Source organism: Gallus gallus, chromosome 7 (genome assembly GCF_016699485.2).
Source record: "Gallus gallus isolate bGalGal1 chromosome 7, bGalGal1.mat.broiler.GRCg7b, whole genome shotgun sequence".
Lineage (NCBI taxonomy): Eukaryota > Metazoa > Chordata > Aves > Galliformes > Phasianidae > Gallus > Gallus gallus.
Window position 1 is genome coordinate 18,110,316 of NC_052538.1, and position 25,383 is coordinate 18,135,698.

General features: G+C 37.1%; 1 protein-coding gene and 1 long non-coding RNA gene across 9 annotated transcripts in view; one reads left to right on the top strand and one right to left on the bottom strand.

Moving 5' to 3' along the window:
• The window catches only part of UBR3 (ubiquitin protein ligase E3 component n-recognin 3 (putative)), a 96,047-nt gene that overhangs the window by 11,609 nt on the left and 59,055 nt on the right, over positions 1 to 25,383 (bottom strand). For all 8 annotated transcript variants that reach the window (XM_015289672.4, XM_015289671.4, XM_015289668.4 and 5 more), the window contains 4 exons: positions 25,049 to 25,185; positions 21,675 to 21,760; positions 13,133 to 13,238; positions 5,911 to 6,011 (listed from right to left, as the gene is read on the bottom strand). In XM_015289672.4, coding sequence (XP_015145158.2) covers positions 5,911 to 6,011; positions 13,133 to 13,238; positions 21,675 to 21,760; positions 25,049 to 25,185 — 430 coding nt within the window. The remainder of the gene's footprint in view (positions 1 to 5,910; positions 6,012 to 13,132; positions 13,239 to 21,674; positions 21,761 to 25,048; positions 25,186 to 25,383) is intronic.
• Positions 13,232 to 15,563, top strand: LOC121113402. Its single transcript, XR_005861698.1, has 2 exons — positions 13,232 to 15,385; positions 15,482 to 15,563. It is a non-coding gene; the product is annotated as an uncharacterized LOC121113402 (long non-coding RNA).

The following is a 25,383-nucleotide window of genomic DNA, read 5'->3' on the forward strand; positions in this document are numbered from 1 at the left end:
TCCTGAGTTTACAACAAACATGACAATGAACTCTGCTATACTTCACCCAACCTACTCTTCAGCAGGTAGCATTATAATTGGTTTTCCTCTTTACGTTTCCCCAGAATGGGAATCTATCATATCCCATTAACACTCTAGGCCACACTTTTTTCCTCTGCTGACACTTTTACTTCCTTAGAAATCCTTCTGAGGAATAGAAGGGGTAAGATATCAGTAAATTTTTTGGGCTGAGATGCACAAAATTCAACTATGAGCACACAAGCAATAGAAATCTGTGAAAACAATAATGAAATTGTTTTTTCTGCAGACATAACCAACTCAGATAGAAGCAAAAACTTCAAATTTAATAATCCCCTACATTCAATAAGACAAGCTTACTGTAAAAGCCATCTACTTTCAAAATATTTGGTGCTGTTCTAGCTTTAAACAAACAAACAAAAAAAAGATTCAAAGAGAATGCAGACAAGTGTGATTGCATACCTATACAAGTACCAGTTGTTTTCCCAACCTCTTGCCTAACTGCAATCTCTTTTGAACACTGACTATTTTACACGGATATGTAGCCCAAGCGGGGCTCCAAGAACTCTGGTGAAGCAAACACTCAGCAAGAAGGTTGCCATTTTGACTAATTTACCAATATAGATTGGTAATGGTTCTCCACCTTTAGTTTACTACTTTACATATTGTGTTAAAATTTAAAGTTTAACTTTTGATATTTTAAGTAATAAGCAATTCTTAATAAGCAATGTTCATTCTTAAAATATTGTAGAAGACATTCATTCAATTCAACCAGAAAATACTAACATTCACCTGAGAGAACATTTTGTGTGTGTTCTTTTCCTGATTTTTTTTTAGTCACATGTTCGAAACAATAGATATATTAAAAAAAGCTTAGTTAGCTCAGCTTAGGACACTGGTATGCACCTTTTGTGTTTTGATTAAAAGACAAAACAAAATACCACAAAATGTTCATAATTTAAGTGAACAGAAGACAGCACTCTTGAAGCATGAAAGGAGGTTTGGAATACACCAACTAAGAGACTCTCTGAGCTGGGCCTAACAAGACAAGCAGGATCTGAAGATAGAGAGCAGTGACATCTGTATTTTAAATGCTGCCCTCTTTGTCCTTTGCTTTTTTCTTGGAAATTCTAGGCTTTGCTGACTAGAAGAGCCTCTTAGAGAAGTTCTGTTTGCCAGCTGCATTTGAACACAGCCTGTATTATGATGATGAACTAGTTTCTGGGGAACAGAGAATTATGTTCCAAAAGTACACATTCAGCTAATACAGAAGAGTGGCCTGGGCTGCTCTTAAGAAGTTCTGACTTCTGTAAAATTTCATGGCATATTTTCAGGGGGAAAAAAATAAAAATGAATAAAATAAAATCAGAGGAGTATCTCAAAGACAGTCTGCTAGTCTGCTGAATAATGAGAGCCCAGGCTTAAAGAACAGGTACTTTAGTAACAAAACCATCCCAGAGGAGGGGCACTAAAAACACCAGTAGGAAGACCAACTATCATCCCACTATTAAATGAGATTTCTTATTTATAAAACGAAAGACACTTGACATCTGCAGGTATCCATAACATCACAGCTGTTACATTCTCATCTAGCACAAAGAGCTGTTTCCTTCCTTTGTGAAGTGCTATCTATCTTGTCTGCCTTTCTGTTGATGCTGCACTGTTTTCCCGATGGCCCCCTGGTGGAGCCTGTGCACTTCTGTTGTTTTTTTCCTCTTTAATAATCCAAAAGATGGCTAGTATATTTGTAGGCTGTGATGCCTTGATCCCTCCTGCTGCAGATGATACACCGTGAAACATCCTGCACTAAACGCAGGTATGTCTTAGGGTGTGTGTCTACAAAGGCTAATTAGTGCTATTCTTGACAATCTAAAAGTTACATTACTAAGACTAGGTCACTATAGGTGAGAGAGTTTAGTACTCAATTTTTGTACTTATTTTTGCACAATGTTGAGAAATGCTTTTATATTCCTACTTATAAAAATTTTTTTGAACCAAATTACGTCACAGCATCCTATTCCATTAAGTGCCCCTTAAAAACAGAGTTTAAAATATCTTAAGAATAGAGTTTATATAGGAAACATTTCAAGAACCCTAATTTTAGCATCAGTGCAAGAAGTGTGCACGTTAGTGCATTACCACCAATCTGTATCTTCCAGCTTAATTGTGAGCAAATCAGATAGCATATGCTGGGAGGTGATGACAGCAGAAAGAAAGCAAATGCAAAAGGAAGAACCTTCTCGAGTGAACTCAAAAGGGCATCTTTATATAAACAGCCTTTGAAAATTTTCTTCCTCATCTACACTTGATCAGTTATTTGAACAAGTATCTTCAGAACAAACAGAGACAGCACTGAACTTAATATAATCTATGAAAGCTATACTGAAAGCCTCAGTATATATAGATAAATACTTCAGCTTCCACATTCAAATTGGATACTATTCAAGTTGATTACACTCATTCTATTTTTAGTCAAGATCTTTATCCAATCACTAAAGGAAAGCTTAAGTGTTCACCCCGGTGCTGCATGCTCTACTTTCGTTGCATGTCATTGAAACTAGAGAAGAAGAACATGTCAGAGCACACAGGTCAGACCTTTCAGCATCCAGGCTTTATCAGAGCTGGGAAAATAAAAATAAAAAAGGTGTGTGGAGGCTGAGCCTAGGTGTTACACACTAAAGAAGAAAACCTTTCCCACAGCATATGGAAGGTAGGCTAAACTCTCAGCGTCACTCCCGCATCACAGACTCTACAAGCAGCACCACTGGGCTGCACAGTGCAGCCCCAGCTAGTTTCTGCCACTCCCTGCATGTGTGGCATTGAGGACAGCACCGGGCCACTGACAGCCAGCTCAGCACTGGCCCTGTGCACCCGTGAGTCACACGCACACCCAGAATCGGTTTTTGTTTTGTTTTTTAAGTACTCTGCAACAGTGATTTTTTTTTTAATTTTTTATTTTTTTTACTTTCAAAGCAAAGCAGAATTTGAAACCAGTGGAAGCTATGAACACTGTGCAATTACAAACCTTGCAAAGTCACGTACAAACCTGACAAAAGTCAGGTCCTTGGACAACAAAAATTTTCACATTAATGAAGAACAGTTTATTTTAATTAAGTGATTTGTTCAACATATAGGAATTGTCACCAAAAGGTTGTAAATTTGGTTCACAAGAACATAAGTTTTTAGTAACCATCAAGCGGCTGTCTCTATTTCTGTACTACCTTTCTTCATACAGAACATCATTTTGTAGTTCCATAAGAAAGGAGCTAGAGGTGCTAGAAACAAAATCCTCATTTACTATTACTTGCTGTTGGTGAGTCCCGGCTGTGAACTGCCCATCCTCTGCACCACAGCTGCAACAGAATTAAACCAGACCTCCTTTGTGGATTGTGCGTTTAGTCTTGTGCACATTTCAAAATGCTGAGCATGTGAAACTATAAAAGCTACACCCATGTTCTAATGTCAAACACTTCAAAAAAATAATGATTAAAAACATCAAATTATTTTCATTTATTGAACACAGAGGCTATTTTGCTGATTACACTACAAAAGAGGTATACTGTATCTTTTTTGTTCTCGACAAATATGGTAAGTGCTTGTAAATGCTCTGACCTCCACCACAAAGTTTCTCCTGTAGAAAAGGATTTAATTTGCTGTGTTCTTTGTGATGCGTCCAGATCAATTTTCTTCTCTGAGTGAAAAGGCTGAACAGTAACGGCATTTTTATTACTTAATTGACGTCAGATTTTAAAAGATACTGACAGCCATCCAAGAGTTAATAGGGTAGTTAACACAACTCCTAGTGCTGCATCCGAAGGGCAAAAAAGTTTGGGTCCTTCCTTACAGAGCCCTCATGTTTGCCTATTCTAAAAACAGTTTTAATGAAAAGTATTTTGAGTATGAACAGAAAGATGATTTAATACTTGAACAATTTTAGTTTCTTGTAGGGATACAAATATTGTTTCTATGAACACATCAACATGCCTAAAAAAATACTGCAAAACCAGCCCCATTAAAAGACAGTGTTCCTGCTAGAAGAGAAAGGAAATCTTTCATTGACTAAGCCCTAAATATTCTTCATCACCATTACCATGGGGTTCTGCACCATACTGCAACTACACTGCAGAAGAGGTGGTGTTAAGTCTCTTATTAAGAGAATGTACTCAAACTTATCTATCAGCACACCGGCATCTGCCCTGTCTGAATGCTGGCGTCAGCCAAGCCCTCAACTCCCGCACCCTGCAATCACTTCAAAGCAGCAAAGAACGTTCAGGAAGCAGCAGGGTCAAACATGGGTTTTTCCATCTGTCACTAGCTTGGCACACGACCCAGCAAAACTCATTTTTACCTTTTTGTGCTTAGGCTCTCTACCATGAATTAACGATATCTGCATTCGACTCTGCGACCTATACACCAAGTACAAAAGTTCTAAACACATATGTTAGTACCTATTTTTCTCAACTGCATTCTACACCTCATGACGAAGTATCATGAAAGACTTTTTCACTCTGCCTGTTTTGATGAAGCAAAAATTAGAAAGATAAATAGTAATTTACTTCCGATTTAATGCTTTGCAGATGTGAAGCGGTTACATTCATCATCTTCCTGCCACTTGCCTTTGTCCTTTCAAATGCAACACATACTAAAGCTAAGAGCAAAATCAAAATATGCTGCTGATGTGCAGTATTTTACAGACTTCTCCACAGGATTCCTTACTATCATTAACCGAACAATGCCTTTCCTAGGATAAAGATAGACTTTCATAAATAGCATGCTTCAATGCTCGAATGTAAGCTACAGAAAGAATATTGTTTGTACTTTGGCTTGACCACTCCCTTCCCTGAAATTTCTCTGTTTAGAATATATTTTGCTGCTCTTAAGTCCATCTGATTAAGTTATGTTAAAACTGTTTTAAAAAAAACCCAAAAGGTATGTGTTTTCATCAATACTCCAGATTTTTTATCTAATAATCATTTGGACACGTTTAACATGCACAATGAACGACAAAAACACAACCCACCATGTTAACAGACTCACACAAAGTTGTCTGAGCTCATGTTTTAAATCATTTTGAACAATCAGTAGTGAGGACTGCACACTTCCTTCAGTGGAAAGTTAGGTGTATGTAAAACAGTCTCTGTACTTACCTATTCAGAAATTAGTAAAAGCCAGTAGGCATGAAAATAGCCACACAGACACCAAAACAGAAAAAAAAAACAAACCGTTTTGTTCTCTCTTTAAAACCAAGGTGTAGCTATAAATAATCAAAGCAGAAAGCAGAGGGGCTAAGCCACCATAACCTGGAGCATACACTATTAGCAAGATGGACAAATTTCATTTGATCCTTTTATACAGGAAAAAAAAAATGTTTTAAAAAGGTTATGATCTTAACAATGAAAAGTATGGTTCCTAAATTAATATTTATTCCAAATTTTTTTTTTATATGCTGTCTCTAGCAGGGTTGCCACATCACAGCAATTACCATCCTCGTATATGACCTATTATACACAAGTGCTGCAATTTAAACTCTGAATTTCAAACTAAATTACAATCTTTCAGCCTGAGGCACTCAGTTCAACTTGAAGTATTGAGCTGCCCCTCTAAGAAAAGAGATGAAGGTCAAACAAAGACACCTCTTCAGGAAAAGAAATAGTTTTTGCTCAGCTCTTGTATCTTCACTGAATAGGCTGACTGATAAGGTGAGAAGACAAGGGACACAGATAAGCCTGTCAAACTACAGCAAAAATTTCTGTTCAATGCCATCTTCTGTAGATAAGGGAGAAGCATTATTTTAGAATGCACAGTAGACAAGCTACAATTTACCATTCTGGAAGTCACCATGAATGCACACTCATGAACAGTCTTTTAAATGCACATATTCTTGCAACATACCTTTGTGCAATGGTTGGGGCATGGTTAAAATCTGGATTAGCAAAAGGGACGAGACATCTCTGTAAAGTACAGGAACTTCTGGCAGCTCTTCACTTATCAGCCTGGAAAGAAAACCCAAAGGAAGTTATTTTTCATTCTACCCTATCATTCTTCATATTTTATTTTGTACTGAGTCTTAGATAGTATTAGAAGCCAATCACCTGTCAAATCATTAAATGACATAAAATTCATGTAATGTTACTAACGGATTAGAGTAACTCATAAGGATGTTAACTATTCAGGTACCTAATTGTTGTTATTCTAAAACTTTCAAGAACTGTCTGAACCAGTTATTTTTACATACCAACTCAATCAGCATTCAGTATTTCCATTGAAAAGCTTTGGTCCCAATCTAACAAAATACAATGCATAGTCACGGAGTAATGCAATTGTTTGTTTTTCAAAGTATGGAATTTCACAAGCATGCTATAACAACAACTAATATTCAAATTGCATTGATGTTACAAGGAATGCTCCAATTGGGAAACACTGCAACCTCAGAAAAGATTTGCCTTCCTTCATGCAAGGAAATGAAGACTCCAGCAGCCACCACAGGTGGAATTATCCAGTTTTACAAACTTCATTCAAAATTCCACGTAGCTTTAAGGACAGCAAGTAAGCACAGAGACAGTGCAAACTTCGGAACTAGTCAGATTCATTCAATAACATTATCTTATTGCTACATACTTAAAAGCAGAGTATGTTAGTAGATGGAAAGCAGTGTATTGGTGTAACAGTGTTCAGACAATATTCCAACCAGCAACTGGTTGCAGAACACAACTCACAAGGTTCAGTAACTGAGCCAAAATGCCCAAAGTCAAAATGGCAAAAAGAATTCTCCCCTCTTAAACTGACAGGGAAGCACGAGCAAGATCTCAAGCAGAGATGTATGACAATGCCCAGACATATCCTCCACAGTCACCTTTCCTCTTCTGCAACGCTCACAGAAAAAAAACAGCTCAGCTATTTGGAGTCTTACTCCCATTGCCAAACAGCGCTGGTGCTAGTTGGCTGGCTGTTTAAATGCCAGTGGAATAATTGAGATGGAGATGCTTCTTTGAGATGATTATCTCTGCTAATACAACAGGAGTTGCATTGTGAGGAACGAGTATAACTGACCGAGCCCCTCATGGAAACCAGTCTCAGGCTAACAGATAGAAACATTGGAAAGGAAAACACCACACACTACTGAGTTTCTTTCAAATGCCTGGAAATTTAAATGTTGCTATCATACATCCGGATTTTCTTTTGAAAATCTCTTCTCTTAGTTTTTAGGCTTTTCCTATCTTTTTTCCTCTTCTGTTATTCTTCTCACCAGAAACTGCAGGAAAACATCTCCCTCTCTTGATGGGAACCTCACTAATTTAAGGCAGTTATAAACCTCCACACAACGTAGCAACTTCACTGAGCCCTTCATAAAAACCATCTGAGAAAAATCAGCAAGCCAAAACATTTCCAACACACTACAGCTTCAAGGTTTGCTGGAAAAAAGAGAGAAGCTATCTGTTCTGCAGGTACATTACACCTGATGAAATACTATATACTTGTATTGAAAGAATGTCCTTACAATATTAAGTCTCAAAAAGTACAGCCTCACTCTAACAGCTATAGTCTATAATCAATCATTTCAGAAAATGACTGTTCTTAAACAGTAATATCCATGATTATATATGGGTGCCTTCTAAAGGCATATATGTGACACGCCTTCCTGTCACATTACCAAGTCTCACTTTCAAGGTGATACAGATAATGGAGTTGCTTATCTTACCAAGTTTCTCTAATTTAAACTACAACTAGTTATATTCTACAACCCATGACGTTGGTTTTTAAACTTGCTCTCATTATGTGATGACTGAAAAAATGTGGACAGTCTCTTAAAACTATTTCTAACCTTTATTTTTTTAACTTATAGTTTTCCCCCAGAATTTAAGTTGAAATAAGGTTAAGATATCAACTTTCTGGTCACATATAGTTGAATAACTGATATCGTTGTAGTAAATAGCATCAATATTATTTAACAGTCACATAACAATGAGGTCAAATACCTACTCTGACAAAATTAGGCAAAACTCCTCTATGTACCTAATGCTGTGATTGAATATTAACACTAAAAATAAATGAACTTATTTTTACATGCGGGAAAAAAACAAATTGCCCAATTTATTCATTTCATATAAATTGGAGAAGTTAAGTCACATTAAATGTCAAGGTTTTACATAAGCTGCTTCAGTTTATATTGAGCACAGCACCACATTAAGCACTTAAAAACTGCTTTGTCATTCGTTGAAGAGCCAATGCAACTTCTTCATTATGACACACACTGAATTTCTGAAACGTGTTTAGAGTATGGAAATTACTCATCTGCCTATAATCCCCAGTGCACGTGGGAAACCTCGATAAATCTGACTGTACAAAAACTTCTGCCACAGAAGCAGTGAATAAAATGAAGTACAATTTCAGATGGGACCAAAGTAATGCAAAATGAATCCAGATGCAGTTGTGATCTGTGTTCATTTAAAAATAAGAAGTGGTGGGGAAATGAACTGCACGATGAAATACAAACGCACCAAAATAAAAAACACATTGTTTGATTTTCTCTGGAACTGACCTCTGCTCCAGTCCAAGGTAATTGGGCTGCACATCCCTCTGAGCCAATATCAGAGCTGTCTATATGCTGACAGCACAGCGACAGAGTCACTTCTTTGGGAATGTATACAGAGGAAGAAGAAACTCTGTTCTGCTGTGAAACAAGCAGCAACTTAACTCTACATCCAAACAAGCACACTTTTCCTTACGTATAACCTCTCCTTTCCCTCTTCTCTCAGCTAGAGAGACTTCTGTTTTGTTTGATACTAACATCAACTGATTACAAAGTTAAAAATTCAATAAATAAAGTGGAAGCTTTGAATGAACCTTAGGCCTCAACAACTGTCAGAAACAGAAAGCCTGAGACACAGGGATAAGGACATGGCTGAACAAAGGCTTCATCAAAAAGGGCAAATTTAGATCTTTTGGTATTTGTATAATGTGAGATGCAGTCTGCAAATCCCAGCCTGCAGAAAGGTCAGAGTAATACACAGCTACTGATGTTAATAATTAGAAGGTAGAATTCTAATATTTATTCTGGCTAGACTCCAGGATACGATCACAGTTCTTAGCTGTTGCTGTGTCACAGCAGATTTTTCGGTAGGTCAGTTTTTCTCATTACACAACATGGGATTTCACTGACAGTACTGAATCAGGCATTTCCCATTCTCCCTTTCACCACCGTGCCCCTGGCACTCCTCTATCACCCACTGCCAAACATATCAAAAATAACCTTTCTAAAAACAGTTGAATTCGTTGACTTGGTTCACCACGCAGCCTGCTCAAGTTACATCAGCACAGCTGAAGATGGTGAGCTACTGCTGAAACTGCCTTAACGTGACCTGAGACACTGGGGTTTGAGGCAGAACTGTCTGTTCACTGAAGTCTGTCGCAGGCAATAATGAACAGGCTGCGTATTACCATCTCTTGCACAAACCTTAACTGAACCCTACTGTCTCATCATCCTACCCTCTATCTTCACAGAAACAGTTTTATTTTTCCCATTTCACAACAGTTTTTGTGATAGCAATGTTACTTTCCAATGCACAGTTGCTCAGTCTCATCTCTGTGCTGCAGTTCATTGCCCTGGTACAACATTATAAGCAATCACTGAAGCGATCAAGCTTAAAACAACAAAACACTTCAGTAAAAACAACTTCATATGCTTCAGAATTTCAGTTCATTGTGAAGTTCCCACCCACTTCCCAATGACTTCTACTGCAAAGACCCTTAACGCTTTACCAGATCATTCTTGCTAGTACATGTTCTTTGTCAACACAAACGAAAAAGAAAATCCTTCATTGAGATGTAAATTTAAAGAAATACAGATCCTCTTATTTCTGGTTTGCTGTTTCTGAAATTCTGGCTATTTTGGACTAGTCCATTAAATTCACATCTGGGTCTAGTAATTATTGCCTCCAGCTGCTCCTCCTTCGTCCCCTGCCAGAAGCTATTATTCCTCACACAAGCACAATAGTTGGCTTATTTGATCACCACTGAAACCAAATCCATCCCTAATACAACTATTTGCTTAAGCACAGCCTGTGGGACCAAGTGTATATTACATTTCACTGAATGAACCATATAGGAGAAAGAATCCACTATACCACGGTGTGAAAAAATCCAGCACTAACTCCATCTATTCTCAGGAGTTCCACAGTTCATCAGATTTAGCTTTATGTTTTTACTCCCCTCTTCTTCCTTCCAACAGCTTACATTAAAGCCATTTCTCATACAGTATCTTCTTGTCCAAAAACACTCTTAATTTCTCCTTTTCCTTGGTGTCACTTCATGAACTACTTCCTCTCTTCCTTCTCAGCTGTCAACTACAGTGTGATCCAGGTACACCTAGCTGACACTAGGCAAAAACAGAGACTTACAGAAGTGTAGCACAGCGATTCTTCAATTCTTTACAAATTACTTCAAATGGTTCTTCCTGACACATGAAATCTAAGGCACAAAATGTGAATTATGACAGCTGTGGATAACCAAGCCAAAAACTGTTAGCAATATATGGGTATTTTTAATAGTAAGCATGTATGTAACAGAACAAGGGGCTGCAAGCAGACTGGAACACAAGAAGTTCCATACTAATGCAAGGAAGAACTTCTTTACTGTCCTGCTGTAAGGAACCTGCTTTAGCAGGGGGGTGAGCTCTACCTCTAGAGGTCTCTTCCAGCCCTGCAATTCTGTGACTCTGTGAAATAAGCAATGATGCAACTAACCTCTTTGGAAAATTACTTTCAACTGAAATATTAAGTAAGAACTAAAGAGAAAATATAGTGTGTCGGTAGAAATCTTCATTATGAAGGAGAAGCTTATGCTTCAAGATTTTCAACTTAATAAGAAAAACGAAAAATAAAGCTTCTATGTCAGGTGAGTAAATTAATGTATTTAGTTTAAATTTACCTTGCTCCTGAGACTTTCTTGACATCGCACTGTTCAGAACCAATGACAATGGTGATTGTCAGACCATACAGACATTTTCCTCTCCTGATATGTATATTTATCTATCTATATTATTTATTTATTTTCAAGAGCTTTACTTAGCCTTAAGCACTGGTCAGGTTGACAGTTTAGATTACTTGGTTAGCCTCAGAATGGCAAAGTACTATCCACATTTTAGATCTCCCACAACTTTTGTAATCTCCAGTTTACAGCAATGTATTGCCTTCAAATGCTCTTTCCTGTATACACTATTCTGGATCTCTCAAAATGCCTTGACACTGAGAAGGGTGCAATTAGATCACTCATACCAGTCATACAAATGCCATCTTGAAGCGCAATTACTACTTCAGATTTCTAAAACATCATAAGAGATATCTCATATTTTAATCTGTATCATAAAAAAGTCTCAAATAATCCATGAATATCTCTCTTCCGCAAGCTTTTTGGATCTGCAGACTAAGATAGTAAATGTTCCAAGAAGTGAAGAAGAAAATACAGTTTGATTGCATCTGTACATCTGAACAGTAACTATTTACTAGCAAAGTGATCTCTCAGGTAAAGCTTCCTAAATCTTTGCAGACTTTATAGTGGCAAACCTGCATCTACAAGCTTATTACAAAATCTCCTGAAAACTAGTGCAAAAACCAGGACTGCTCAAATGCATTCCCAACACATACTACACCTAGCCAAGCATACTGTTATGTTCCGTATTACCATTCATTTCTAAATACAGAAATATCTAAATACCGACTTACTTAACTATATTTTACCTGCAACAATCTAACCTTAACGCAATCAATGCATGGTGAACTCCACCAAGTCTCTAAGGGTGAAGAAAGTTGCTGTTTTGGAAACCTTACAGAAAAAACAGACCCTCTGTTAGTATTTCCAAAGCCAGCAAGCTGTCAAACACCAAAATGAGAAATGCAGGATCAGTCCCACAGCCACTGTCAACAGTCTATCAAAATGGCCTTAATTTTGCCTGATATAACTCAGCAACCACACTCCAAATTTATTAACCTTGTTCCACTGCTAAATATAGGTCAGAGAAGAACTGCATGAAAACAAACTTGAAAAGAGGCCTGAATGTATGTTGAATAAGATGGGTTTTCAGATTCTCATTGTTTTATTAATAGATAAAGAATTCATCTGTTAATCAAATCTAATTACTGCAATGATCTAACGCTGATGGCAAAGAAGGCCTGGGACAAAGAAACACAACAGTAAAATCTCAAATTAGAAGGAAGCACAATGTTTCAGGATTTTTTTCCTCATTTGAATAATAGAACTGCAGCATTGCTATCCTAGATTCAATTTTGAAATCTCATGATGCTCTCCTCTTCAGGATCCTAGAAACACACCAACAAACATGCAATAGGACAGAAACTAAAAAGACTGCTTTCAACGTTGTTTCAAGTTATGGAGATCCTAGCTCTGAAGAACCTGAGCAAGGTGCTGGGATTAAAAAAAATATTGCTCTCCTATGATGTTAAGGCTAAGGCAAGAATTAAAAAAAAAAGTCTCATTTTAGGAAAGAAGGAAGGCTGTAATACATGGCTCTTCTGCTTCCTGTCAAGTTAGAATCTGAGAAGTAAAGGGTCTAAAGTAAAGTTAAGACTAGTCCTTATATAAGGCGGATACACTGCTCTATATATTGTGCTGTTAATCCTTGTACAGCTCTATACGCCATGCAAGGTTAATGTTACAAAAAACAAGCTCAGGTGAACAACTTGTTTAAAATAAAAAGCATGATTAGACTTTTAACTTATAATAGAATTATTTCTCACTTGTATTCAGCCTACTTATGTTATTTCTGTAACAGCTTTATGAATTTAGTAGACATACGTTTTGTCTAGCATCCATAACAAGAAGTACCTCAATCCACTTACCGAACATCAAGAAATCTGCATATATTTAAGCTTGAAAATGGTATATTTAAGTTTTAACTAAAAACTGGAATGTGTCTGATTTCACGTAAAAGAAATTGTAAAATTTATTTTTACAAAGATATACCCACAATTTCAGATGTTAAATTCATAAGCCTACCTCACGAAGAATTTAAACTAAGACAGAAAGGTACTCAAAATTCCACTGTAAGAATGCTTTGTTAATACGATAAAACTGGTATTTGGTAAGTTAAAATACTTGCTCTGAATTTTTATCTTGCATCGTCTGGGTTAGTTTCCTCCAGGGATTGTATGCAGAGTCAATACTGTAGAGGCGCATGTGCATGGCCAACACATGGAACAGCTGATCTGAGGGGTGGAGAAGACAAACTCCTGATTATTACATGCAATAAAATGAAGTATTTCACATGAAGTTGCCATCATTTATGTTCTAAAACAGATATACTTCTAACACAAAAAGCTTTTATTCTTTTCTCTCATATGGAATTTCTGTGTTCAACATATCTGAAATTAACCTAAAACATTTCTGGAAATGCTGCCTTGGAGCAGTATCGCTCCAGTCCTTCATCCTTAAACGGCTATTTTTCCTCCAGCCTCCACAAGATTATTTTGCAGATAACTTTTGGAACACAAACAGATCATCTTCACACCACAGTGACACTAAAACAGCAACAGCCTTCACAATGGAGGAGTTTTGTATATAACCTGCAGGCAAAGTTTGTTGATAGTTATCAATTCAAAAACATCTGTACAGCCGTTGTGTAAAAAATATTATCTGCAAAGCAATTCCAGACCCTTTTGAAAAGAGGTGTACTTTATTATTCATACACGTTATCACAGTACCATGCATTAAAATGCACAGCTTTCAAATCTCTACAGACAGAAAGCGAAAATGAAAATTCTCTTTTTATTCCTCACACGATCAACACAACTATAGACAAAATCCAATCTACTCCTCTAAAGCCAAGAAGGCAAGCACAACTTATGCAGACAGCATTTTCAGAGAGCTATGTACAGTAAGAATGTCAGATGTCAAGTCTTTCTCTGTGCTTACTATTCAGTCAAATGTATAGTGAAGTCATATCTCAAAATGTTAGTTTCCATGATTTTGCTCAAGTCTTTCCTCCTGTCACACTACATCTTGCTTTCTGTTTTTCCTGTTCACTTTTCAGGGAGACTGTTTCCTTTCTCTCCAGATCTTTCACTTTTTTTCCATGGTATCTTGACACATTCCCCCCCCTTCCCAAGATTCTTATTCTTTCAACTAATCCCTTTGCCTCCCACTCTCTTAATCTCTCTCCCTTCTCTACAACCCACTTGCTCAACCTACACACTCTCTCACAGGTCCGCTCTTTTAAGTAGAAATAGTAGCTATTAATTTATTTTCCACAAATAGACAATTACTCAGAGGTATGCAATTGCCAGAAAAGTCGCATGATGAAGTCAGCTGACTGTCAGAGCCTGAGGGCTGTAATTAGCTCCTGGGGTTTGCAAAATAATTGGAGATGTAGATGGCATTGGAATTGATTGCTGTCACCTGCTTTCTGAATAAAAACAGTCAATGAGGACAAAATAAGTCATCTTTTCTCCTGGCAAGAGATTCTTGCAAAACACTGCTCTGCTGACAGACTTCAAAACCCTGAAATTATACTGATGTTTCACAAATCTACGAATGGTTCATTTATTTTTGTTTAGAATGAGAGCCACGAAAGCATTCATTCCTACCCTTTTGTCTCTCCGCTACGAAAATGAATGTCAGCTTTTTCCAAAATGCTCCTGGCTTCAGGCAGGAAGGGACAACCACGCTACAAATAAAATACTTAGCATAATTAATTAACCCTCTCTTCCTTTAATAGCTACCTTCCTGAGACTTCACTAACACAAAATGAAGCAGGCAAGTATAAACCCTAGAAGGAGAGAATGCATCTGTAACCTCTGAGCACCTAACATTACAGAGTCAAGACACATTGCAACATCAACTGAATCTCAACAGAAACATCCAGGTTAGCAAGCTTGCAGGAGTATTTTTCATATGAGAGGGAGGGAGCCATCACTGCTTTACTACACATCACATGGCATGCAAGTGTAACACTGGGAAGTAAGTAGTAAGATATGGTGACCTTTCACAAAGTACTTTGTATGAAATGACTTTAAAAATACTGCAATAGTCTCCAAGTCAGTGCGACATAACTCAGACGGTTCTGTCCCCCAGGTACCAAAGGAAGTCCGGTTCCACCCGTGGCAGCACTGCTAGAGAGCCTGCCTCTGTGCACCTGCACTACCGCACTCTCATCTGTCTGCTGCTCTGGCATTCGCATTCCTGAGAATATCTGTAATGAGTACTTGAAGCTAAGGATTGCCCGGAGGAAGACACAGAGGTTTATTTCTTCACAAACACTCTTCTATTTTATGTCACAGCATGAGGGCACATCGAGTGTTATTTGACAGAGAAGTTACAGCATGTTGTAAGCTCACACCATGGTTTACAGTTCATGGTAAGTGCTTAATTACATACTCTCATTTTGCCATAGTCTATTATTTATTTATTTACTGGCTGACTGACCTCCACTGCTTCACCTCAAATTTACCAGCACCTACAGCGCAGTTGTGGAAAGCAAAAGGACATCACCAGAGCACTGAGAATTTAGAAGAGGCAACTTCTTTGTGCTCAAGGTACCTGATAAGTGTTCTTGTGCTTATGAGACTGGCAGAAATCTGCCACAGGCCACACAAACCCCAGAGGCTTTCCTCTTATGTATTCATGTAAATATTTCACTCTGAAATGTAAACATAACAGAACATACTCCCTTTTTCTGATATGCTGCTTAGAAGTTTTATAATACACTTACATTTTCTCTCTTTAAAAACAAAGCAAAAAAACCCACCCACAACAAATATTAGCACAGCAGCAAGGTGACGAGGGCCCATGAACAACCCTGGCCAGCCTTTGGGGGAACGGAAAGCAAGGCCACAACCAACACGACATCCCTGCCTCCTGGCATTCCCAACACATCATGGCTGATTCTCTAAAAGACCTTCATAAGTGGGAAGGACTGGCTCCATCTTCCAAAGAACATTCTCACTGAAATAGGGTAGAAGAGTATTCAGTTGGACATCACTGTTAGCTCTGATTCATGTTAGCCTTTCCTAATTCCATTTCTAAAAACAGAAAAATAAAGCTATTGTTCCATATGCTGCTGCTCTTGGTACATTTTTTTCAGCTCTTCCTTTACCAGCTCTACTTCCCACAGTTATCAGTGTTGTGACAGACAAGCAATGAAATGAATTGGAATTGGTACTTTAATAAGAGACGCTATCTTTGCACTGGGGTTGAATTTATTACAGAAAGCATTCAAACATTTCCCCTCTCATAAAAAAAGATAATGAGTATTTTCCCTACGTATCCACACTACCTGCACTAGCACCTGGAGTTGCTTTGTTTACTGTTTTCAATATTAAAGCATGCTGACTTCACAGATGTTGACAGAGCTCTTAAAAACACTCTGCAAGAAGGAGTCTATAAAAAAGGGGGATTTCATAGCTCTTTTCATGTCAATCCTGGCATGCACAGCAGAAAACTAAGTTAAATTCAGAGATGACCAGATGTGGATTTGACAGATGAATGGCAGAATTTATAACAATGCCATGCAAAACTGACAACAGGAGTCATTCACGAAGTTGAATACAGCTGCAAGTTCTGGACTCGCAAGTAATCTTGGCTCAGTCTTTGCCAAATTGATCTCAAATTTCTATTTGCTTTTTGCTGTAATTTATTTTCTTCTCTTTTTTCCAATCTCTTGACCATAAAGTCTCTCATGAACAAAGTTGAAATAATCAGATTTTTATCTGTCATTAACATTACCTCAATGTATAACAGCGCGCTGTACTAAACATGAAAATTAAGTATTACTTGACCTTGTTTCGGTTGCAGAAGTCTAGATGACATGTTTATTTTCCAGTTCCAAAATTGTGTTTTAGTGGATCTAAATAACACATCCTGACTACACGACAATCTCTACTTGGCTATTTTGGTCCAGTCCTTTCTTTTTTATTTCCAGAAATGAGTATTTGTATTTGAAATGCAGCAGTAAAGTAGTAGATCACCACAAGGGGTACAGAAATTGTCCTTGTGTCAACTGTCACAACATGAAGAACAATAATGAACACAGCAAAAAGCACATGATAGAAGCAGATAGGAATTAACTGTTAATATGGAAACTGAAGAATTTTTTCTCCTTGTAGAGTTTTGATGTGGTCCACTTAGCAATAACAGCTGCAGAGACCTGCTGACAGCATCTTTCCACTCATCAGTGATTCAGTAGATTGGAATCAGTGAATAAAAGAAATGTGAAAGTTAAGAAAAGCCTAAATCTGGAGTCCTAATTGTTGATGAAGGAACAAACAAAAATTAAACTAAGGAACTAACCTTAGAAAATGCTCAACACATCAAGAAAATTGCTCAGAAAAACACCAAAAGCACTGATTAGACTGATACTAACATCATCATCAAGACAAACGATACCACCTAATTCACTTACAAGTAGAAAATATAGACTTCCAATGAACAGAAAAAGGAAAAAGAATAATAATAATAATAATAAAAAAAAAATCAGTGAAACTATAGCTCCTCAATGGTTAGAACCATCACAGAAGGTGTAATGGTCCTGGATGCTTTATTTAAGACCAGATTACACAAGTCCCAGATTCTTTTTTGATGCCCACTTGTAAGTGAATGCCTATTCCAATTAGTGTATTTGATGCCAAAACGCCAGATTCCGTGAGCTATAGGGAGTGTAAGGAGGAGGAGCTCCACATAGGGAAGCTGGAGCAAGAGGACAGGAGAATTTAATCCTTCCTGTAAAAAAAAAAAAAAAGCAAACAAAACAAAAAAATACCCAAAAAACCCCAAGCCTATCCTTATGGCAAAGAGAAAAAGGAATAATAGCAGTTACCACAAAACAGAAAGATCCAGTTAGAATTTTCCAGAAGCGTTCACTAACTTACTAGAATAAAAATCACATAGAAATATTTCTACATAAAATAAAGAGCAATATACATTAGTGGTAAGAAGCACTAATTGCTCAGCCTTAATGCTGTGTTCTGAAGGTGCTCCGTAGTTACAAAACAACAGAAACAAAAATGAAAACCATCGGATCTCAATCACTACAAAGCAGAAAAGAAAGGTCTGGACAATAATTACATATCATAATCATTCCCTAAAACCAACAGAGAATAAGGCAGTAGACTTGAAATACAGCGAGGTCCTTAAGATAGAGCTCTAGTTTCTGCCTTTACGACTGCTGTGCAGTAACACACTCCTGCATGCACACACACCCCACACATATGCTTGAAAATGGAAATGTTACAGTCACATTTTCTTCAGCATTCTCGTCACACAAACTCGATCACCGATGCGAGCAGCTACATTAATCATTCTTAATTTTCCTTCCCAAGAGCAGCTGCCCTCATAGCGCAATCACTAAAGCAGCTCCTGACCTATTTGTTCCCACCGCCTCGGCTGACGCCTGCTGCTGTAGCAGCTCACCTGGGACAACGCGCCATGTTCTGCTATATCTAATCGCCAAACTTCACAGTTGTTACAAGAGCAACACAGAGCAGTGTGCTTAATCACAGGAGAGACACCTCGTTACCTCGTAAGAAAAGGACTGGTTATATTTTAAGTTACTTTTGCCATACAATGATTCATGTTTAAAAATAAAACCAAAAGCAGCTTCAGTGCTGTACAAACAAGACTAAGGAAACAGCATCTGCGTCCTAGAGAGGGTGGGAGTCTTTTCAATCATTCTTAGCTCCCCACACAAGGTAATGAAGGTGCGCTCTAAGTCAAAACTGAAACCAACCAGGAATATCTCTTGGAAAAAAAATGACTACGGAAAGAACACCTTATTATACAACATATATATCTGAAGAGTTACATCTTCCTTCCCCATAAATGCAACTGTATGGAAGAGGCAATGAAGGAAATACATAATTACATAATTGCTTTGCTGAAACAAACCCTGCTGTATATATGGAACAGTAATGCTGCTGCCATCAGTCATATTTAGATTACTGTCCAAAACTAAATTACTAGCACTAAATAGAAGAAGAGTACAGCTCTGTTCTAAATGGACCCCATAACCTTACATTAAAAATGCGGCAATTTTATTGCAAGATTAAATATGATTAGTTTACTACATGACAATTAAAAAAAGTACTAACCCAGTACATAAAAAGCAGCACGTGAACATTTTAACAATGACGAGATGATATTTATGTCTCTACGCTGTTTAAAGCAACACCACGTTCATTTAAAGTGCCTTTCACCCAAACACTTTCATGGTCTTCAGTTTTCTGAGAGCAAGTTAGATATTTACACCAACATCTGATACAGATCTGCATGTGAAAAATTTATCACACTATAGCCATAAGTGTGCAAAAAGTAAATGCACAGCTTTTAAATACTGTCCCTACCTCTTCAGCAGAAGATACACACTTGAACCCTGAGAATATTAAAGCCAAGGAAGGAAAAAGCAGAGTTTTTGCCCAGAACATTTGGCCAATTGAAGTACACAATTCAAGAAAGCAACAAAATAAAAATTATAATAAAGAGTACCAGTGTATGAAAATACTTGAACTGGATCACGGGGAAAATATACTCCTGTCTACACACAAAAATTCTGAAGATGAAGATTCACAAGTTTTGAAGTTTTTTTATTGTATTATTTTATTCTTTATATAGACAATTAATGCACAGTTACAATATTGCAAATGCTGCTACCAAAAAATGCCCTGAATTATCACAGCTGAAAGTATTAAAACCCAGCTAGTAAAGAGTTATAAGTTTTATCAATAAGTAATCAACATGATCAAAACAATAATCAATAAAATTCCCTCAAGCTCTGTTCTTTTACAGAAGAGAGGCACCCTCTACAAAAATTCCATGCTTTCATTTGCAGGGGAGATGAACCAGATGACCTCTAAGGGTTCTTCCAACTCAAACGATTCTATGATTCTATAATGCTGAAGAATTATGTATTTCAAAAACATTTAATATTTTGTAAATACATACTTTGAAAACCAATAGTTTATGTAATCTTATTTAAATCTTCATTAAGAAGACTATTTCCATATTATTCCGTTGTGAGGAACATACATATTTTACTGGGATAAATAAAACTTATAGGAAGTTACCTATTCTAATGAACAGGCAGCAATTCAATCTTTAAGACATAATACGGTGTTACTGGCAAAATAATAGAAGTGCTGGAAAATAGCAAAGTCTGATATATGTACTTCGACATCATTTGTCCTGTTAGGTCATTACGTAGCAAAATGCAACTCTCCAGTGAAGATGCATTCTTCATATACAATTTCCAATTTGGTAATTCTCCAAAAATAAACATCCCCAATGACAAACACATTCTACATGCATTCCTATACTTGAGATAGATATATATAGATAGATATATATAGAGATAGATATAAATAAAAAATCTTGACTGATCTTTTCACTAGTTGTCAGCAAATAGTATGCTCCTTTTAAAATCACATAGAAGTACTTAAAAGCCCTTCTTTATGCAAGATGAGGTTGAAGGGATGGTGCAGAAAGTGAAAGAATTAAATAATGTATTGCATAAACCACCTACAGTCAGCTACCACGCCTTCAGCTCAGGAGAATTTACTTTTTACTTTGAGGTCATTCCTCCCTTGGCATCAACTGATACAGTTCAAACAGAAACAATGGAGCAGTATAGGCATACACTGAGGAAGCCCTCTGACAGTTCCACCATTTTCTGCAAAGTCATACCCTTTCAAAACCTGATGACATTATTTGGTGCTAAAGCACTGAGAAAAACATTATCCTATTGATTTCACTGAATGAAATCAACTGAACTCCCTTTGCTAGCGGTAACAGAAGGCTCCTAGTCTAGTGCAGACACAGGCAACACAGAACATTATAGGATTTATTTGATGGCTCATCACCTCAAATGGTGAGGAAAGCACTGTCCAGAGCTAAAGTGCCAAAAGGCAGACATGAACCCAAGTTTTCAGGCATTTTTAGTACTGAATCTCCTACTGCTGCAGCAACATAAGCTCAATTCAAATAAGTATTATCAGCAGTCGTATTCTGACAGGCTTTCCAATTTTTCCTGACAAAAATCCATTCCTAGCAGTTTACATCCCAGTAAAATATAGAAGACTTTATGTTAAGAAAATAAATTACTTCTGTCAACTACAAATGCTTTATTTGCTGCTTATTGAAGTTTTAAGAACAAAAAAGATTTGAGAGATTCTACTGAAAAAAGTTGCAAAACTCGCCCATCAGTTGAAGAGCAACAGAAACTAAAATGGGGGACATCATCTTTAGAAATCTGTTGCTATGATGAGCTACGTTAACACTCAGAAAAAAAGGTGTATATATATAACCAGTATTAGCAACAGCAAGAGTGAAACAAAGCTTTCCTGCGTTGTACACAAGTTCTGCTTCACCCTTAAAATACTTAATCTATTAACTCACAAAAAGATGAAATAATTAGAAAGTATTACATGGACACTGTGACAACTGCTGTCTAAATAGATTGCACTTGCAATACATGAATAGCTCTAACAAATAGCTTGTGAAAATTAGACTTCAGATTTCTCAAATTGTAACAAAAATAAAGACCCGCTGTAGCAGAAGAAAGGTTCTTCAAAGAAGAAAGTTAAAGAGCTTAATCAAGAAACAGACAGTTCGTTCAGACGTCTCATGATCAATATTGCACTTCAAAAAACAAGACTTACTTAAACATGATCTTTTTCCAGCTGTGCTTGCACCTCCTGAGCACAAATTGCCACCCCGATGGACGAGCTCAAGTTCCAGGTTTGTTCTGCACGAAAAACATTAACAGTGTTGGAATAACATTCTCCAGGCTTCTAGAGGCATGAGAGTCACCACAAACTCCCAGTGTATATACTAATTTCAAGAATATGAACTTATCTTTAGTTTTAGATACTGTCAAAATATGACTCAGGATAAAGCAAACATTATCAAGATATTGCCATATGTAATGTAAAATGGTTCAATTAATAAGTCCCATATTAACTGTTATTTATTTCTCAATTACAACTCTCTTAATACGGAAGCTTCTGCCCACACAACTCCTTAAAAGTAAGGGAATTTATGCACAGCTTTGTTAAATTTCAGTCAATCAGATATGCCTGAAAGGTGCTCTCTTTAAAGGCTGGGCTTTTGTTTTGCTTTAAACAAACAGCCAGTACAACGAGTATGCCATCAAGCCTCTAAATATGAAAACAGTTTAGACTATAATGGAACTACTGATCTTTGCTGATAAGTTAGTTAATAAAAGCATTAGAGGTTAATTTTGAATGAAACACTGGTATTCATGCAGCTCATTAGTATGACACAGGAGCTGTCACTAAATCTTTGCATGCCACATTGATGCTTGCTTTCTCTGTATTATTGTAATCTGATACTTAGGCATCAACTGTTTAAGCCATATTCAATAGCTTTATTTGATTTTGGAATTGGATGTTTCAGTACTGCATTATCTTTTACCCTCAAGATTCGGAGTAAACAATTTGCATACACTCTCTTATAGGCTGTTTTAACAAATCAACATACATTCCTTTAATTAGAAGGAAGGAATAACTCTGTACTTCCAAAATGTTATTTTGCTTATTTAATCCAAAATGCAAAAGCTCAGATTTAGTCCTTCAAATAAAATTAAACAACTTAATTTTCAATACAACATGACTGAATACACATTAAAATCTATTTGAAAATTATATGCATAATATATTGAACTTAGAACATCCCCCACATGCACACGTATACATTTACCAAGAAACCAAAGGATGACTATTTATTTAAAATATTTCTTTAAAATTTCAGCTCCATCAGTTTGAAAGAATAATATATATTTGATATGCAGTGTTTATTAAGACACTTTCATACATTTCTAAAATAGTAACATTTCAGAATATTACTGTGCCTAAGTTTGCAGCTTATGCCACCCATTTCTGAAGGAATGCTTTAATCCTCTCTACTCAGAAAAAAAGGCAATTTAACATTGATAATGTGCCTGCTCAGAGCTCCATCTGGTTGCTGCTGATAAGGGCATCTGTGTGACAGGGGAATTTTCCACTCTTCAGGCGATTTGCAGTGCTCACTGAACTTCTAAAAATCTACCAGCAAGGAAGCGGGGATTTCATATTAGTGGACAAAATAGCAACTGTACATCAGTACGTGCTAGTTCATCAAGGGAATACAAATGAAACCAGTATGTTTGATTTCTGTAAGTCTTTTGATAACTAATTGGGAGAACAAAATTAATGGCAGCCTCTCATTAAAACATTTCTAAAAAATTAAGTCAAAAGGCACTACCTCAATGTCTAAGAACACTTTTAGATCCAGAATGTTCAATTTCCCTCTCACCAAGACATACGTACTCTTTGACAAAACAAAACTCTAAAGACCATCCTGAAGAAACTCTTCTTGATGCACTGTTCACTCTGTGCAACGTACAGAGAGAGATTTCTGGAATCACATACTCCCTCACACAGGGTGTACTACTTCTCCCTTTTCCACACACTTCTCCACTGCCCCAAGCTCCTCAAAGTCAGGAGCTTATAGTTCAGCTTTCACGAAAAGCTAAACGTTAGCCTTTCCTCTAAGACAGCTCCTTTGAGAAACACTGAAGCCTTGATGGAATAGCACACAATAGGAAAAGCATCTTCTGTTAAATTGAAACACACCTTCTTGTAAGATGGTCTACATCTGACACAGCCCTAATCATTTTTGAGAAGAACTTGCATATCTTCTGCCTATTCAAGCTCCCTTTGGCCTGGAGGATCTGACAATAAAAACTTGTGTACCACCTGCTCTCTACTGAAGGGATACAAAACTCTCACTGTCTAGTCTCTCAAAGAAGAAAAACTGATATCTGGTATCAGTCACAGATATCTGGTATCTGATAACAAAGGATATTTCAGAGACATCTGTGTTCCACTGTCTCACCTCAGCCCCCTCAACATGAAGAAAACAGAAGGATAAAAATCTATACAAGTGACAGTTCCCTCTAAAAAAAAAATCTTTGTGCCATTCACTGGAGCGAAGAATTCTGTAGAACAGTGGCTTTATCTTCTTACCCATAGAAAAAAAAAAAACCACTAAGACAGACTTTGCTCAGCTGTGCAGACTCCTAATTAAAAAATAGCTCACCTTCATGCCTCTTTGTGGGCTTTCATGAAAGAAAGAATGTACCAAGGAAACAAGGGGGTGGGCAGATACTGCCTGTTTCTTTACCTTGTATCTGGAAGAGTACAAAGAACTAAAAAACGAAATACTACTGGATTATATCACATGCATTCTTGCACATTGCCTGCAGTCAGCAGCTTCCCTACAGGAATTAGGGAAGTCAGGGTCTGGAAAATTATTTGGTTAACTTCAGCATCATCTTCTGAGAAAGCCTTGTATTATACTAAGTTTAACTATTCAGAGCATCTTAAAATTAACAGCATACCCAGAGCAGGAACCATTTCCTTTTCTTGGCTCTCCTGGCTGTGATACTGACAGCAATGTGTGGAACCACAGCCCAGAAAAAATACCGGTAGTTTTGAAACTTTCTAGAGAAAGAAAATGTTATTCATGTGAAAAGAGAACTCCAGCAGCTGATGTAGGAAAGGCTCCTTCTGCGATCCCCAATTAAGTAAAGAAAACTCATGTCTGATGGAACAATTAAAAACATCTCATGATTTTAAAAGCATCAATACAGCAGCGATACAGAAATAATCTAATGCTCTGAATAACAGCAAAGAAGATTTAACAGTTTGGAAAGGAAAGAAGAAAATAAATTCAACCAGAAAGATGGAGCAAAGTCGTAAATAAAAAACCAAACGAGATGAGCAGCAGACGAGATGCTCTCAGTGTTTTGCACCTCTGCTGCAAATACTAAAAATGAACAGAGACGCACCATTCCATCTTGCCTACGTCTGCATATGAAAATCAGAAAACAAAATCTCAGTGTACTAAGTGCTCAAAAAGTGCATTGTGAGAGTGCAATACTTTCTAAAGTTTACTTACTGACAAGAAGAAAACTTGTTCGGTAATACCATTAGCAATGAACTTAAAATTAAAAAAAAAAAACCACACTCACCTGGCTACTGAATACATAAACAGGAAGTCATTGTCAGGGGATCCAGGACTCTTGCTGTAATCTGTATACTTCTTCTGTGTGGTACTTTTTATGTCTTTCATCACAGATTCCATTTCTTTACTGAGGTTTGTTTCAGACTATGAACAAGGACACAAAAGTTCACTTAGTTTTACCCAAAGAAGTGCAACAGCTCATTAGCTGAATTAGCGAAGTTTGGTACTTTCACGTTTATACAAATACATTCACAAGTATGAAAAAATAGGCATTAAAAGACAATATTCTGCCTCACAGTATGTTAGAGTTTCTTCTGACTCTCTGAGAACAGTGCAAGCAGT